The 17,242-nt window shown below is 39.4% G+C and overlaps 1 protein-coding gene across 2 annotated transcripts in view; it reads left to right on the top strand.

The window, feature by feature from the left end:
- The window catches only part of syn2b (synapsin IIb), a 67,605-nt gene extending 50,774 nt beyond the window's left edge, over window positions 1-16,831 (top strand). The window contains exons 6-13 of one of the 2 annotated variants that reach the window (XM_067388790.1): window positions 1,876-1,938; window positions 2,109-2,251; window positions 2,691-2,765; window positions 3,177-3,279; window positions 8,170-8,322; window positions 10,286-10,352; window positions 13,189-13,804; window positions 15,938-16,831. In XM_067388790.1, coding sequence (XP_067244891.1) covers window positions 1,876-1,938; window positions 2,109-2,251; window positions 2,691-2,765; window positions 3,177-3,279; window positions 8,170-8,322; window positions 10,286-10,352; window positions 13,189-13,804; window positions 15,938-16,067 — 1,350 coding nt within the window. In that variant the 3' untranslated portion in view covers window positions 16,068-16,831. The other variant, XM_067388791.1, reaches the window with a different exon arrangement.
- The last annotated feature ends 411 nt before the right edge of the window (window positions 16,832-17,242 follow it).

The following is a 17,242-nucleotide window of genomic DNA, read 5'->3' on the forward strand; positions in this document are numbered from 1 at the left end:
TTGTTGTTTAATAAATATTAATTTATATAAATAATCCGTCAACAGTATCAGTGAAAGTTACATTATTACACCATTAGACTGTCTTTATGAGTGAGTCAGAACGAGGAAGTTGTTTTAGCGCTGTGGGAAATCCCCTTAACTTTTAAAAGGACAAAGATATCGCTTTCCTCAGCGGACATTCAAACTGATTTTTTTATAATGATATAATATTATGGACATCGTCCTGAAGAATGAATGTTACATCAGATGCAAGTAATACACTTGTTCAGTCGATCTCTCTCTCATAATACTCTACACTCTAAAAAATGCTGGGTTAAAAACAACCCAAGTTGGGTTGAAAATGGACAAACCCAGCAATTGGGTTGTTTTAACCCAGCGGTTGGGTTAAATGTTTGCCCAACCTGCTGGGTAGTTTTTATTTAACTCAACTATTGTTTAAAAATGACTGTATTGCTTAATTAAAATTAACCCAAAGTATGTTGGAAATGAACATTTATTAATGTTCAATGAATAATTATTAAATAATAAACATTTATTAAATTGCTTATTAATAAATTTATATTAATAAACTATTAAATTTATATTAATAAAATATTAAAGCTTATTAATAAACATTCACCTTGTGTCTATTATTGCCTCTAATTGCATTTTAATTTCCCAACAATTTTGGGTTCATTTTAAGCTAGCCACATAGCAATTTTTAAACAATAGTTGGTTTCAATAAAACTACCCAGCAGGTTGGGCAAACATTTAACCCAACCGCTGGGTTAAAACAACCCAATCGCTGGGTTTGTCCATTTTCAACCCAACTTGGGTTGTTTTTAACCCAGCATTTCAGTGTACATAACACAATAAGCTTCAGTGAAGCGACTCAATGTTCGTTACTAGTTCTAATGTCACGTTTCAGAATTAGTAACGGATCTTGGGATCGACTGTTAAACTGTCAACTTGAGATTTGAATCTGTGGAGGAAGGAAGTAGTTCCTCACAAAAGAGGGTTTTAAAGACACTTCGCTGTTGTTCTTATTTATTTACACACTCGTGTCATCGAACTGTTGTATAAATGCAATATCACACTCGTAGCCATGAGATGTGGCTGTATAATTACAAACGGCCGAACCACAGCGTGCTGATATACGGCCATATCACACGGCTACTCATGTGATATTGCTCATATGACACTACTGGAACACATAACATGCTAAATTAATTTTCATAGCATACTTTTTGAAGGTAATAATGTTAAAATAATTTAATAATGTATAATTTAAATAATGTAATAATTTAAAGTGCCCCTATTATGCTTTTTGAAATATTTCTTGTCATGTAGTGTGTGATGCTGTTTATCAAGAGCAGAGATTCAGATATGATAATGAGCGTTTGGTTTCTGACCAATCACAGCAGAGCAGCTCTCAGAAAGGCGGGGTTTAGAGAGACCGAATCCTTGATGGAAGCGTTTCAGACACTGAGAGAAAAGAGCTGATGCTGCAGTGGATATTATGAGAGAATTAAAGTGTTTTTGATCCTGGATGAATGTGAACCTGTTGTAGGAGACGAGAAACAACATTACAAACCTTTAAAACAGCATAAATGGTGCACTTTAATAATTCATTTCCAACATATATTTTAATATAGGTGACTGATATCATATTAAATCTTATTAGTTCCTGTTGGTGTCTTTTACTCATAAGTCATTTCTTTGGGTGTGTTGTTATTCTGAAACAGTGATGTATTAATACAGTTTATTGGTCTAGCTGGAATTAAATGGCTTCTTCTTGTAAGCAATGACCAGTTCCTGGATCTCAGGAAATAAAGCAAACATGGATAACCATATTAATGAAAGTCAACAATGAAAACAATGAATCTGTGTTTTCAGATCTCAATGCCAACATTCCCTGTGGTGGTGAAGATTGGACATGCCCATTCCGGAATGGGGAAGGTATGTTAAAAACAAGTAATTTTATCGTTTTTATGAACATTTCGAATGAGTTTATTATCTAATTTCACAGAAATGCTTTGTCTAAGACAGCTTGATCCATGTCTCTATTGTAATAGCATTTCATCACATCAATAACATGACAACATGTTAACAGAGGTTTCCATTGGCAGGTGAAAGTGGACAATCACAGTGACTTCCAGGACATTGCGAGCGTTGTGGCCATCACTCAAACCTACACAACCACAGAGCCTTTCATTGACGCGAAATATGACATCAGGGTCCAGAAGATCGGCTCTGATTACAAAGCTTACATGTGAGTAGAGCTGCTCAAACACATACGAGGCTCATCTGACCTTGACCATCTATGTCAAGACCACCTTGAACCAAAACAAAGAAAGAAAGCTAAAAAACTACTTTTTTTCCATCAAGGTGTGCTTATCATTTGATATCATACATGTTTTTGTAGCTTTTTAATCATGCATGTACCGTTTGTTTTCTGTATGGTGGCGTGTGTTCACACTTGACAGGTTTGGTTTGATCAAAACGAACTCTGGTGTGACTGAAATATGAACACAACATGGAAAGGTTGCAAAATTATCATAAACATCATAAGTCTATGCATGTTTTGTGCATGTGACAAACTCTTCCGAAGTCATACATTAGTCATTTTTGGTATTCCTGTTATAATGATTGGTTAAATCTAACGCAGATTGAGTTTGCTGTGTGACGTGATCAATGATTTCAATTCACAGGAGAACATCCATCTCTGGCAACTGGAAGTCAAACACCGGCTCTGCCATGCTGGAGCAAGTAGCCATGACTGACAAGTGAGTAAGAGAGATGAACACGCTTGTACTGGTCCAGATACACTGAGGTTCCTGACGCCTTCTTGATGCTAAAATAAACTTTTAACAGATACTGTGAAAACTGTGTCCTATTAAAAATTGCAATATGACAACATTAGAAGTCACAAATGTTAAAAAAAGAAAAGTCAATTGCTTTATGGGCAAAGCATCACATGGATTTGGCTTTTTCTTTTTAGTTTTGATTGATTTAATCAGCAACTATCTTAGAGAATAGTTCACAGACATGGTATTAAGTTTTTGATTTATTGTGCTGTAGATTGTAGCTTTAAAAAATGTAAGTTTGGATAAAAGCATCTGCCAAATGCATGAATGTATGACTGAACATGTGGCTCTGTCTGGGTTTAGTCTCACTAGTGTTCTTCTGTCCTGCAGATATAAGCTGTGGGTGGACGCCTGCGCCGATGTCTTCGGAGGTCTGGACATCTGTGCTGTTAAAGCCATACATGGAAAGGACGGGAAGGATTACATCACTGAGGTGAGAGCGGAGGGACACGAGCGTTCATTCAAGCCTGATTTCAGCCACCTGACCTCTGTATTGTTGCATGCGAGCTGATAGTTTAAATTCAACACCAGACAGAAATGTGTAATAAGTATTATGAAGATCATAGTCATACGAGGAGGCGTTGACCACAGGGAGAGTGTGTTTGTTTTATGAGGTTTTCTAAAATACACATGAATCCATGACAAAACTATTGTTGGGAATGTGAGTCAGACATTGCAATAGTTCTTCAGAAACTCACTTTTTTCTCATGAAAGAGAATAACTCGAGGGTTTATGTTTTAAGGACACTCATACTCTTCTTCAGTTTTTCTGTCTTGTTTTCCGGTACAAATATCTAAACCAAGATACAATTACTGGAGAAGCTTAATTACTTAAAGAATTAGTTCAGTTCAGAATTAAAATGCCCTGATAATTTACTCTCCTGCATGTCATCCAAGATGTTCATGTCTTTCTTTCTTCAGTGGAAACGAAATGAAGGTTTTTGAGGAAAACATTCCAGGATTTTCTCCATATAGTGGACTTCACTGGGGTTCAACGGGTTGAAGGTCCAAATGTCAGTTTCAGTGCAGCTTCAAAGAGCTCTACATGATCCCAGACGAGGAATAAGAGTCTCATCTAGAGTAAATAAACATTATATACTTTTTAACCACAAATGCTCGTCTTGCAGTCTTGAGTACTTCCACATACATCCCACGTGACCTTTCCAACATGATTACGTCATGCGTGGAGCATCACAGAGCAGTGCAAGATGAGCATTTGTGGTTAAAAAGTATATAATGTTTATTTTTTTAGTAAATGTCTGATGGTTTCTCTAGATGATTCCTCATCTGGGATCATGTAGAGCTCTTTGAAGCTGCACTGAAACTGACATTTGGTCCTTCAACCCGTTGAACCCCAGTGAAGTCCACTATATGGAGAACAATCCTGGAATGTTTTCCTTCATTTCATTTCCACTGAAGAAAGAAAGACATGAACATCTTGGATGACATGGAGGAGAGTAAATTATCAGGACATTTTAATTCTGAAGTGAACTAAGAAATTAAGTCTTGTTTTCTGAAAATGTATCAAAATGAAGTGAGTTTAAAACACGAACAAATATCTGCCAATAGGGTCAGAAAAATGATTTTGTTTTCCCTTTGAATTAATCTGACAGATATGTTTTTCACACACACACACACACACACAAAAAAAACTGTACGGCTAAATATATAAATTAAATATATCACTTCGTCTTAAAGTGCCCTATTATGCTATTTTAAAGGTTTCTAATTGTAGTAAGTGGGTGGTTTGTAGTGACTACACCACCCTGAAATAACGGGGGAATTACCAAAAGAACACACAAATAAGTTCCACTTAGAAAAGGCAAGAGGCATATGTTTCTGTTTAAACAATTATTTTTTTATTAAAGTTAAAAGAGTTAATAACCCCAAACACAGCATTTAATTGTCTTAGTCGGATGGAAAAAAAGGGGGAAAAAAGCAATTAATCGATGCAGGGGCTGTGTAATATAATAATATTATATTCATTCATTACACACAGACTGATATATTTCAAATGTTTATTTCTTTTAATTTTGATGATTATAACTGACAACTAAAGAAAATCCCAAATTCAGTATCTCAGAAAATTAGAATATTACTTAAGACCAATACAAAGAAAGGATTTTTAGAAATCGTGGCCAACTGAAAAGTATGAAGATGAAAAGTATGAGCATGTACAGCACTCCATGCTTAGTTGGGGCTCCTTTTGCCTGAATTACTGGAGTCGATCAGTCTGTGGCACTGCTCAGGTGTTATGAGAGCCCAGGTTGCTCTGATTGTGGCCTTCAGCTCTTCTGCATTGTTGGGTCTGGCATATCGCATCTTCCTCTTCACAATACCCCATAGATTTTCTATGGGGTTAAGGTCAGGTGAGTTTGCTGGCCAATTAAGAACAGGGATACCATGGTCCTTAAACCAGGTACTGGTAGCTTTGGCACTGTGTGCAGGTGCCAAGTCCTGTTGGAAAATGAAGCAGATACCAGCAGATGACATGGCACCCCAAACCATCACTGACTGTAGAAACTTTACACTGGACCTCAAGCAACGTGGATTGTGTGCCTCTCCTCTCGTCCTCCAGACTCTGGGACCCTGAATTCCAAAGGAAATTCAAAACTTGCTTTCATCAGAGAACATAACTTTGGACCACTCAGCAGCAGTCCAGTCCTTTTTATCTTTAGATGCTTCTGACTCTGTCTGTTGTTCAAGAGTGGCTTGACACAAGGAATGCGACAGCTGAAACCCATGTCTTGCATACGTCTGTGCGTGGTGGTTCTTGAAGCTCTGACTCCAGCTGCAGTCCACTCTTGAATGGATTTTGTTTCACAGTCCTCTCAGGGTGCAGTTATCCCTATTGCTTGTACACTTTTTTCTACCACATCTTTTCCTTCCCTTCGCCTCTCTATTAATGTGCTTGGACACAGAGCTCTGTGAACAGCCAGCCTCTTTTGCAATGACCTTTTGTGTCTTGCCCTCCTTGAGCAGGGTGTCAATGGTCGTCTTTTGGACAACTGTCAAGTCAGCAGTCTTCCCCAGATTGTGTAGCCTACAGAACTAGACTGAGAGACCATTTAAAGACCTTTGCAGGTGTTTTGAGGTAATTAGCTGATTAGAGTGTGGCACCAGGTGTCTTCAGTATTGAACCTTTTCACAATATTCTAATTTTCTGAGATACTGAATTTGGGATTTTCCTTAGTTGTCAGTTATAATCATCAAAATTAAAAGAAATAAACATTTGAAATATATCAGTCTGTGTGTAATGAATGAATATAATAAACAAGTTTCACTTTTTGAATGGAATTAGTGAAATAAATAAACTTTTTGATGATATTCTAATTATATGACCAGAACCTGTGTGTCTTTCAGGAGACTTTTGCTCTCCTGCCAGGCTGTTATTGAAAATAAGAAACTTGCCTGCTTAAATAAAGGTTAAATAAAAATAAAAATACAAATAAAAAATAAAAAAAATTAACCCAAACAAAAATAACGAGCACAAAAAAACAAACAAAAAGAAAACAAATATCCGGCTTACTTAGCCACTGGACCAGAAGTGCGGACGACCCAAAGCAGCAGCGCGGCCCAGAGCAAGGGTTGGAGAGAGAGAGAAAGAGCGATGCAATGCCTTATAATTAGACGACGTGACACTCATAACCACACACATATGCACACAAAGTCATATAGTAGCTCCTTTAGTTGGTAAATTAACAGCTGGCGCTCTGACCTGACCTGGCTATTGTGCTGCCATGACGCACAGGTGGGCACCCTGTAGAAACACCGCACTGGGGGTAAGCAGTACAAGACACACACGCCACATATTTAATGATGGTAACGTTTCAGACACGTCACAAACATCACTACATAATGTTGTTTCACTTTAAACACTTTTAAAACACTTTAATTCTCTCATAATATCCACTGCAGCATCAGCTCTTTTCTCTCAGTGTCTGAAACGCTTCCATCAAGGATTCGGTCTCTCTAAACCCCGCCTTTCTGAGAGCTGCTCTGCTGTGATTGGTCAGAAACCAAACGCTCATTATCATATCTGAATCTCAGCTCTGATACGAACAGTAACGACGGCGTCGGTTTTACCGTATCAATCTCAGCAGAAAACAGCGTCTTCTCGACATGAACGACACGAACCAAACTCTTCCAGTCTCAGATACAACTACAGTGATTGAGGGCGGGGCAAAGAGACGCTGTTCAGCCAATCAAGAGCAGAAGCGGGCATTATGCAAATTAGTTACACACCTACGTAGATTCAGCAGGAAATGAGACTGAATTACTGACGACTTGTTTCAGTTCAGAATAAAGATTTTGATCTTTTGATCTTTTACATTCACAAACAGCTCTATTACACACTACATGAAAGGGAATATGTAAAAAAGCATAATGGGGCACTTTAAACAGTACCCACTGCACACTAATAAATGTTACAGAGTTCAAATAGAAATACAAAGGCGTCACAGTAGTGTCTCACTAAGACACTGTGGGAATTTACATTTACAAAAGCATTTACCCTCATATTCCCAGTGCTTTCAACTAATTTTGATGTGTTACAATAAAGAATACTTTAAATTTCCATGGTGGAAGGATGTGGTCATGATGGTCCTCCCCCGGTGTCGCGCCACAATGACAGAATGGTGAAATCATATCATTGTCTACAAGAAAACAGTCATCATTCTTCCTTTAGCAGAAGAGATATTTGCTTATGGCTATAGTCTATGTCAAAACAACTGCATGTGAGATGATGAACCATCGTGGTCAAAGCATTGATTTCTGTCTCTACAACATGTTGTGGAAATGTTTGGCTTCATTATGAGGGACTTGGTAATATGACATGGCCGTGTTGCTATGGAAACAGTTTTTTTAGCACATAGTGAATGAGCGCACCCTCACTGACAGCAGGAGCAGTGCATCGCAGGGTTCCTGTATCCAACTTACATGCTTTCCTGTGCAAATTGTAAATGAATGCAAACCATTGTTTCATTTTTTCATTTTAGTCTATTTATCTTCCATAACATGTCTTCTTTTAGACCAGTGGACTGAAAACCTCCAAAATAGAGTGTTTGTTTTATTGCATTTGATCTCTTTGTGTCTGCAGATTTCAATCTTTAAAGGTGGAGAGTTTGAGTCAGAAATTCACACACACCGAACTCTACAGTTTTATTCATATATATTTATATATTCTGTGTGTGTGTGTGTGTGTGTGTGTGTGTGTGTGTGTGTGTGTGTGTGTGTGTGTGTGTGTGTGTGTGTGTGTGTGTGTGTGTGTGTGTGTGTGTGTGTGTGTGTGTGTGTGTGTGTGTGTGTGTGTGTGTTGGCTGTAGGTGGTGGGCTCTTCGATGCAGCTCATTGGTGAACACCAGCCTGAGGACCGTCAGCTGATCGCTGCCATCGTCCTGGCCAAGATGAACCAAGAATCAAGCCGCACTGCCGCTCGTTCCCCACAACGACCTCCGACCACTGTTCAACCTGCACAAGTACGTCATCAAACTCAAACGTTATTGGACTCTAATGATGACGCAGAGGGACTGGGGTTTAGATGCATCTGCAGCTTTATTAACGTTAACACCACCATCAGGCAAACAGGCGATAAACGATACTGAAGATAAATACAATAACAGTGCAGGTAGGTCAGAGATAACGAGGCAGGAAGCAAACAATCATAAACGAGACAAAGAGTCCAAGGATCAAAACACCAAGGCTGTCAAAACAGTAACAGTCAGTAATCTAGTGATGGGTGATTTCAAACACTACTTCATGAAGCTTCGAAACTTTTTCGAAACTTTTGTTTCAAATCAGTGGTTCAGAGCATGTATCGAACTGCCATAGTCATGTGATTTCAGTAAAAGAGGCTTTGTTACGTCATAACTGTTTCAAAACGTTTAGAAAATTCAGCCGTTCACCGCTAGGGGGCGATGATCTCTGAACCTTTGAATCACACGGATTCACTGAGATCAGCTGCAAACCATTGAAGAGGTCTCTATGGGTTTACCTTTTGATGTTATTAGATGATTAGTTAATGGCATTTGATTGATTTTACTGAGTTTTTGTTGTATTTACACTGTTCTGACCAGCAGAGGTCACCAGCGATTTGTGTTTCTATGGAGCCCTGCACATGACAAGCAGGGAAAAAATAGTAGTCTAAATCATGTGCACACAACTAAGTTGTATTAGTAAATTGTGCACGCGATTTAGCAAATCAAGAGAATGAAATAGTAAATTGTGCGCGTGATTTAGCAAATCGAGGGAACAAAATAGTAAAATGTGTGCACGATATAGCAAATCAAGAGAATGAAATAGTAAATCGTGCACGTGATTTAGCAAATCGAGGGAATGAAATAGTAAATTGTGCACGCAATTTAGCAACTCAAGGGAACGAAATAGTAAATTTGTTCATGAGTTAGCAAATCAAGAGAATGAAATAGTAAATTGTGCACGCGATTGAGCAAATCGAGGGAATGAAATAATAAATTTGTGCATGATTTAGCAAATCGAGGGAACGAAATAGTAAATCGTGCGCGCGATTTAGCAAATCGAGGGAACGAAAGAGTAAAATTTGTGCATGATTTAGCAAATCGAGGGAACGAAATAGTAAATCGTGCGCATGATTTAGCAAATCGAGGGAACGAATTAGTAAATCGTGCGCATGATTTAGCAAATCGAGGGAACGAATTAGTAAATTGTGTGTGCGATTTAGCAAATCGAGGGATTTAGCAAATCGAGTAAATTGTGCGCGCGATTTAGCAAATCAAGGGAACGAAATAGTAAATTGTGCACCCGATTTAACAAAATGGAGGGAGCGGAATAATAAATTGTGCGCACGATTTAGCAAATCAAGAGAACGAAAGTAAATTGTGCGCGCGATTTAGCAAATCGAGGGAACAAAATAGTAAATAGCAACATAAAAAATGACAAAAGCACATAATAATTACTAAAAAGTTAAACCAAAATTAAAATGCAAACTAAAAATATATATAAAAAAAGCAAAATATCAATAAAACTAAAATATCACTGCTGTTATGACTCTTGCTGGCTGCACTTGAACCTAAAATTATATTTCATCTAAAAATGTAAATAGTTCATCATTTACTGACCTTCATGTGGTTCTTTCTTTATTTCAAAGTTTTATTCTCTACAATGGAAGGCAATTGGGTCCAAAACAATACTGGACCCCAATGACATTCATTGTATATGGACAAAAAAGCAAAACAAAACAAAACCTGGAGACATTTTCAAAATATCTTCTCTTTGTGCTCCACAGAAGAAAGATGAGAAATGAATGACACAATTGTCATTTTTAGCTGAACTATCCCTTTAAATCAGTAAAGCACTCTTTCTGTCTAGTGTCGCCCCCTGGTGTGGAATCACCACAAATGCATTCAAAATTGAAGCTTGAGTGTCCAGTGACACTGAAGACCATTTCTTTGTGTGTGTTTGCAGAGCGCTGCCTTAAAAGAAAGCCTGACTGACCCCAACAAGACCCTCGGCCAGCGGCCCCCTCCACAAGGTTGTTTACAGTACATTCTCGACTGTAATGGAGTTGCTGTCGGACCAAAACAAGTCCAGGCAAAATGATTTCCACTGCCACAATTCCAGATAAACGGTTCAGCCCGCGATAAAACGAGAGCTCAGTTCACTGGTGCTGGTTGAGGTTCAGATAGTGACAGATGCAGTAGTTTGGAGCTCGTGCTCTTCAGAATCTGCCTTGACTGTGAAGTGTTTTTCTGTACTGTTCACTTGTTCGCTTCTGATGGCTGCGTTCGTTTCCTTGTTAGTCGTGTGGTTTCCAGGGTCAAGAACAACTCTAACTGTGCCTACGCAGAGTCCAGTGCTGTGGTGTCCTGTGTGCTCAATATGTACTATGAAAGATTTGTACTATTATTTCAGTATGGGTGGTTATCGTCCAGCTTTCAGATGTGTGTGTGTCTGTGTGTGTGTAATGTTGTTGTTTTTTATTTAAATGTGTTGTTTGTGGTTATGCATGAGTGATGTCCTTGTGTTCACATTTTTGAATGTGTGTTCAACAGCAAATATGTGTGTTTTTAGTATTTACAGCATGGTTTCTAAAGAGAAGGAGTTGTTTAAACGTTTGCTTTCTCAAGGTTACCCAGAAGATTTTCTTCTTTCAGCCTGATGAACTGTCAACAGATAACCATCAGAAGCCAAAGACAGAAGGATTTCCATAAAACTGAATGGTCATTACATTCCAAACTGAGGCCAGTCGATTTTAGGATCAGGAACGTTTCAGAGTAGAATGAGAGTGAGTCCGTCCTCCCGTGACCTCTTGACTGTCAGCTTATATTATATATCCTTCTGAGCAATATATAACCTGCTGTAGTGGAATAGTCAGAATGGGGGAATCACAAGAAACTTGTCAAGAATTGGACATGTTAATAATTCACCCCAAAATCAAAAGAAGATATGAGAACTTATATTTTGCATAATGAAAATAAAGCCTATTTTAAAACCATTGAGGTTTTTTTGCATTGCATTATTTTCATGGTGTTTAATTGTAATTAAAAAAATACAGCATATATGATATAACAGCATATTTGTTATTTCTGATGATTAAAAAAAAAAAAAAAACACAGTAATAAAGAAAATTACCTCATTACAGTAATGAGAATCTAATGAGAACAAGAATAATGGGAAACTGTCATGAAAATAATGTCACAATTCAAAACATTAAAGTGGCTTCATTTTCTTTTTGTAAAATATGTTTTCTTCTCCTTTTTTCTTTCGATGTTGTCGTGAAACATGACCTGGCCATGTTTTTATGACATTAACCCGAATTTACAGATTTCTTACAATAATCTTTGTTATGACTGTTTAAAACTGATTTGGGGTTTTTCTCTCTTGCGTCATGAATGCAATACAGTTTTATAATATTGCTTAGAGGTATTTTCGAGGTACCGCTTTCCAGCCATTCAGTGTTTTTTATGCAAAGACATTAAATTAAATAAGCTAACATAGTGCTACAGATTTGGCCTTGACATTTAATAATGCAATATTTGACAAACAATGAACTTTTCCAGTATTACAGACATAATGGACAAGACTGAATATGTATAGTCAAGTGCGCTTTTCACAATATTGTTTCAAAGCAGCTTCACAGTGACAATAGGAAAATTAATTGACAGACATTGGGACGTCTGAGGTGTTTTCAGTGTAGTGCCTGTTCTGTATATTGATGTTTTTAACTGTTTTATCAACATGCAAGATGGTATCTATAATGCGTAAAAGGTAAAATCTGTGTTCAGAGTTTAAAATGTCTTTATATTGCATGGAAACTGTTATCTTAAGATCATTTGCATGCATTACCAAAGAGTGGAAAAATCTGGAATATTTTTGTGTGTGAAAAGTATAATTAAAATCAATGAATGTATTCATCAAACATACTGAAAATAATGTCCGCTTGTGAACAATCAGATCTCTATCTCTATGTGCTGATGTGGCGTCTGACTTAAAACCCACTAACTTGGGTCGATTAGGCTTTGCTGATGTCACTGCCTCTTTAAATCCAGTACTTGGGTATTACCTGTGATTTTTGTCTGATATAGATCTAGTCTTTCCCCCTCATGTCCAAAGTAATAAAGCTCCCATTTTCCAGACTTACTGTTCTGTGTTACTGAACCTCATTTCAAGTCAAATACCCTTTACGAAAGACACAAAACTTTCAGAAGGGTCAAAGCCCAGTGTGTTTTCATTTATAGTGAGATACTGGGAAACATAATCAAGCATTTATTAAACAAACAAGCAAACCTCAAGAGACACCTCACTCACAACTAGATCATTGTCATTATCTCTTATAAACAAGAGAACTAATAATCTCCCACATTTCCCTGCTCCTGCATGTATCCCAGTTGTCCTTTATGTTTGGTACGTATAAAGATTTAGTGCAAAACACACAACAGCGTACATCTGGAACAATACAAGGCAAAACATCCCAATCAAGGCCGGGGGTGAAACCTGCAAGAAAAGCTGTCTTTGTTTTAAAGATGGCGCATGCGGCCTCTGGGTCTTGTTTTATTTATTTATTTATTTTTTTGTATGCATGATCTGTTGTTGTCAACCTGCAGCTACACATCCTCACCTATGATGCTGCTGCAAACTAACCGTCCTTTCTGTTTCATTCTGCTTGTTTGGAGTAAAAGCGATTTCCTTTTGACTATCCTTACCTTGTGCAAAATCCTTTGTATGGTTACTTTGGCCAGTCGTGGGGGCGCCTTAATTTTTGATCATAAATCATGCAAAGTTTCTGGTGCTGGATTTAAAACCTTCTTGCAAGCTTCAGTGTTTGCAAAATGTTATAATATGATGACTCTGTTTTGTACTAAACCTAGGGGGGGCAGTGAAACCCCAAGAACCACAGCCTAAGAGTCAAGAGCCTACACCCGAGCCAGTCCCTGTCCAGGAACCTGTGCCCAAAGCAGGCCCTGCCCCGACTCTACCACCCACCACACAGCAGCCCAAACCCCAGGCTCAAGCAGCACCTGAACCCACTCCAGGGAAGCCAACAGAACTGCCCCCAAAACCCCTACCCCCCAAACCCCTTCCCCCAAAGCCTGTGCCCCCAGTTCGGAGGAACTCCAAGCCTCAGATCCAGCCGAAGCCCCAAACCCCACCTCCCACCAAGGCCCACCCAAAAGCCCAACCGGGTGACGCAGATCAGACTCCTGGTCAATCCCAGCCAGATCCGGTCCCTGCTCAAGAGCTATCCCCAGCCAAGGTTCCAATTAAACCCCCGTCACCAGCTAAACCCCAGCTCCAGCCTAAACCGGTGCTCAGAGAGCAAGCCAAACCCGAAGGCCGACCCCAGACTGCTGCTCCATCTGAAGCACCCTCAGCCCCGGTTAGAGCAACTCCTTCCCCTGCTCCTGCTGCTGCTCCCACCCAATCCCAGCCTCCTGTGGAGGAACAGCCTGCACCCCAGCAGAAGTCAACCCATCCTCTCTTGAAGTAAGAATCTTTTCACCATTCCTTCATTGCCTGGAGATCATTTGCTGCACTTTATTTTGATAGTCCACTTTAGGGCGTTTTCACACCTATGGATTTTTTTGTTTTGTTCCGAAACAGGGACTAAAATTGTTGCAATGTTGCATTTTCTTCTTGCTTCGGTTTGCTTTCACATGCATTTCATAGCATACCAAAATATGTTTATGCAAGTCACATGCCAGTTCAACTGTCCTCTTATTGGTCAGAGCTTTCTCAGCGTCATCCATCAAAATGATTGACAGGTTAGCTCCATGAGCTTATTGTGGCCTTATTTGTAACTGTGGAGAAACATGCAAACACCATACGAATGTAGCTGTCATTAATACATTCTCCCTGAATCTCCCAGCGCTGTATAGTAGGCTAACTGTGTCGAGACCATATATGAATGTTATAATGCAGCTAGAGCTGTAATCAAGGCTTTGTCAGGACAGCGTTCTTGAACGGAGAGCCGCAATTACACAACATGTTAAGATGAAGAGGCGCTCTTTGGTTTTTAGTTACAGTAACTAAAGTGCTGACTCACAGAATCAGACACTATTGCTTTTTATATAACACATTTCCCGTTATGAATTATGATATCATTTGGTTGGTTGGTCAGTTGGGTCAGATTGCTTTCACATCTTAAGTGAACCGTTTTGAAAGTGTACCAAGAACACCTCTTCAAGGAGGTCTCAGTGCGCTTCTTTAGTCCCAATTCACACCCGAGTGTGATTGCTGCATTTAAACCTGCCCAAACGAACGGCATCAAGGGGGACGAAGAACTCTAGTGCAATTCAACCGAACTAAATGAGGCAGGTGTGAAAGCACCAATAGACATTCTACTAACTATAAGTTCCTGACATTAGCCAGAACTCCAATGAGCAATGAGGATATCTGACTTATTTGTAAAGCAACCAGTCACAGTTTGTTTTGTTCAGCATCATGTTTAGGGCTGTGAAAATGTAAAGTCGATGTCTCTACTATAACAGACTGGCGTGTAAAACTCTTGGATGTAATTTTTAAAATCTTTGCCACAAATTTTGAAAATCCAGCGTTTAGTTGATCCCGATAAGCGCTCATGGGCACACAACGACTTTCTTCTTCACGTCACGGTGGGTTTGTTTAGAGGGGAAACATTAAAGAACACGACACGTCTCTCGGATATCCTGTAGGATCCAACCTATCAGATGATGACTTTAACTTGTTAGCGTTCCACTGTACCACCCAAGGTACACATACCTTTCAAAAGAGACCAAAACCATGCATATACTCCAAATGGTTCAAGAACAGCATGCAATTTACTTTGGGTATGCCTATTTAGGCATTTTAGGCAAATTTTACAGGAATGCTAAAGGGTTAAACCTCCTGAAGTGTTTCCAATTTTGTGTGCCTTATGCATCAGACGTTAAGCCAACGATCCATGATGTCTGAGACTAGTTGACATGTAGTTGCAAAGTTACTTGGAATGTCTAAAGTGGACTATCGAAATAAAGTGTAACTGTCCATTTCAGCAAGAAACCATTCTGCAGTTCATTACACCAGGGGTGTGCAGTCGTTCTCCTGGAGATGTTGGCTAAATACCAAAAGCTATTCAAAAAGTACGCCCTATGCTGGCGGTGGTAAAATATTAACTTTGACGTAAGAGTAAGCCAATATGCCAAAGTCGAAGAAGCAATTCAAATCAATTCTCTTGCGTAGACGTTTTCAAACTCAACTCCTGGAGGGCCACAGTCCTAAAGAGTTTAGTTCCAATTCTGCTCCGACGGACATAGTTTTCAAACAGTCCTGAAGGACTCTATTAGCCGGATCAGGTGTTGAAGCTAAGCTCTGCAGGAATGGAGTTTGGCACCCCGTGCTAATCCTGACGTGAGCTGGAATACAGCCCTCCCTTCCTGCAGGATTCAGCTCTGTTCCGCCACTCCTTCTTTGCATTGAACGAGAATCCTGCGATTGGTCCAGTTCAGAGTTGCAATCTCTGCAGGAAGGTAAATCTCCATGAGTGGGATTGAGTTCCTTTACCTTCAACACCTTACTCCAGTGTTCACTCAAATTAGATGACTGCCCAAGTGATCCCAAAGATGATCTAACCTTGCTTCTGCTTTGTCCGCTGTTTTGCAGCAAATCCCAGTCCTTGACCAATGCCTTCAACGCCTTTGGCGAGACCTTCCGTTCCAGCAACGAGGACGAAGCCAAGGCGGAGACCATCCGAAACTTGCGAAAGTCTTTTGCCAGCCTGTTCTCTGACTAACAACACAAAGGGTGACAAAGGGTGGCCAGGGACTCGACTGACAGATATGCATCCTGGTCTGAGGTTAACTCCATGTAGCTGTGTACATTTAACCCCTCCTCCCAACTCTGCAGTAATTATCCGAGTGTTACTTAAGAAGGTTAGAGTGATGTACAGTGATTGTTGGTGTTTACATTTATGAGACGCTCTGCCCTGAAACACTGGGATTTATACGAGGAGGGGATGGCTCTAAAGCGATCAGTTACAGGAGGCCGGAGAATGCTGAAGTCGTCTATAACCCCTCGATGTTGTAGCTGTATCGGTGTAGTGTGTTTTCTTTACCCGGAGACAAATATTTGTGACTAGTTCCCGTCGTTTATCCCCTGTAGTGTGTGTGTGCGTGTAACTAGTTGGTGTGTTGTAAGCATAGCCAGTAAGACATTAGTTCAACAATACCTCGGGATCTTTATAAAAGCACTTTCCTATTCAAGTTTCCTACAGTAATCAATGCTTGGACTGGTCGGTTTCAACGCAGTGGTGGGATTTCAGTGGAACATAGCGACATAGCTTGCACTTATGAACCTGTCGAGATATTCATGAGTGCCATGTTTATAGTATCTCTGCATATTGTATTGTACTGTATGTTTAACATCTCAGGAGTTTAATTTGAGTATATGTTTATTCCGGCGTCACACTGTTCATGTTGTGTTTTCTTTGTGCACAGTGATGATGCTTTGCATGACCCGGTGATAATTGTTTTCTCTGTACAAGTGTCAATAAACATGTGGCGCATCATTCCACTGACATACCGTTTGCAGTCTGCCCATTATATGTGCATCGAGTGGCGACACGCACTGTTATGCATGTGTTCGTAACCTTTTGGCAGTGTATGTTTGTTTCTTCGCATTGAGGACCCATTCAGTGAGTGCACAGACCAATGCCCTGGCCATCTGGTTTACAAAAGGAAATAAATTTGTGATTTCTTTTTTTACCAAATAACGGTTTGATCTCATCTGAGAGATGGTAAAAGTGAGGCAAGCATATTTATGAGTTCCCAGAAGGTGGCAGTAGGTGACCAATGTTTTTGCTAACCATGTTAATGGTAAAATGGTTCATGTTTAGCCTACATCATCATATTCCATCCAGAAAACTACTAAACTAATCATTTCAAGTAACTTCCACTAATTTGGCACAAG

Source organism: Chanodichthys erythropterus, chromosome 6 (assembly GCF_024489055.1).
Source record: "Chanodichthys erythropterus isolate Z2021 chromosome 6, ASM2448905v1, whole genome shotgun sequence".
Taxonomy (NCBI): Eukaryota; Metazoa; Chordata; class Actinopteri; order Cypriniformes; family Xenocyprididae; genus Chanodichthys; species Chanodichthys erythropterus.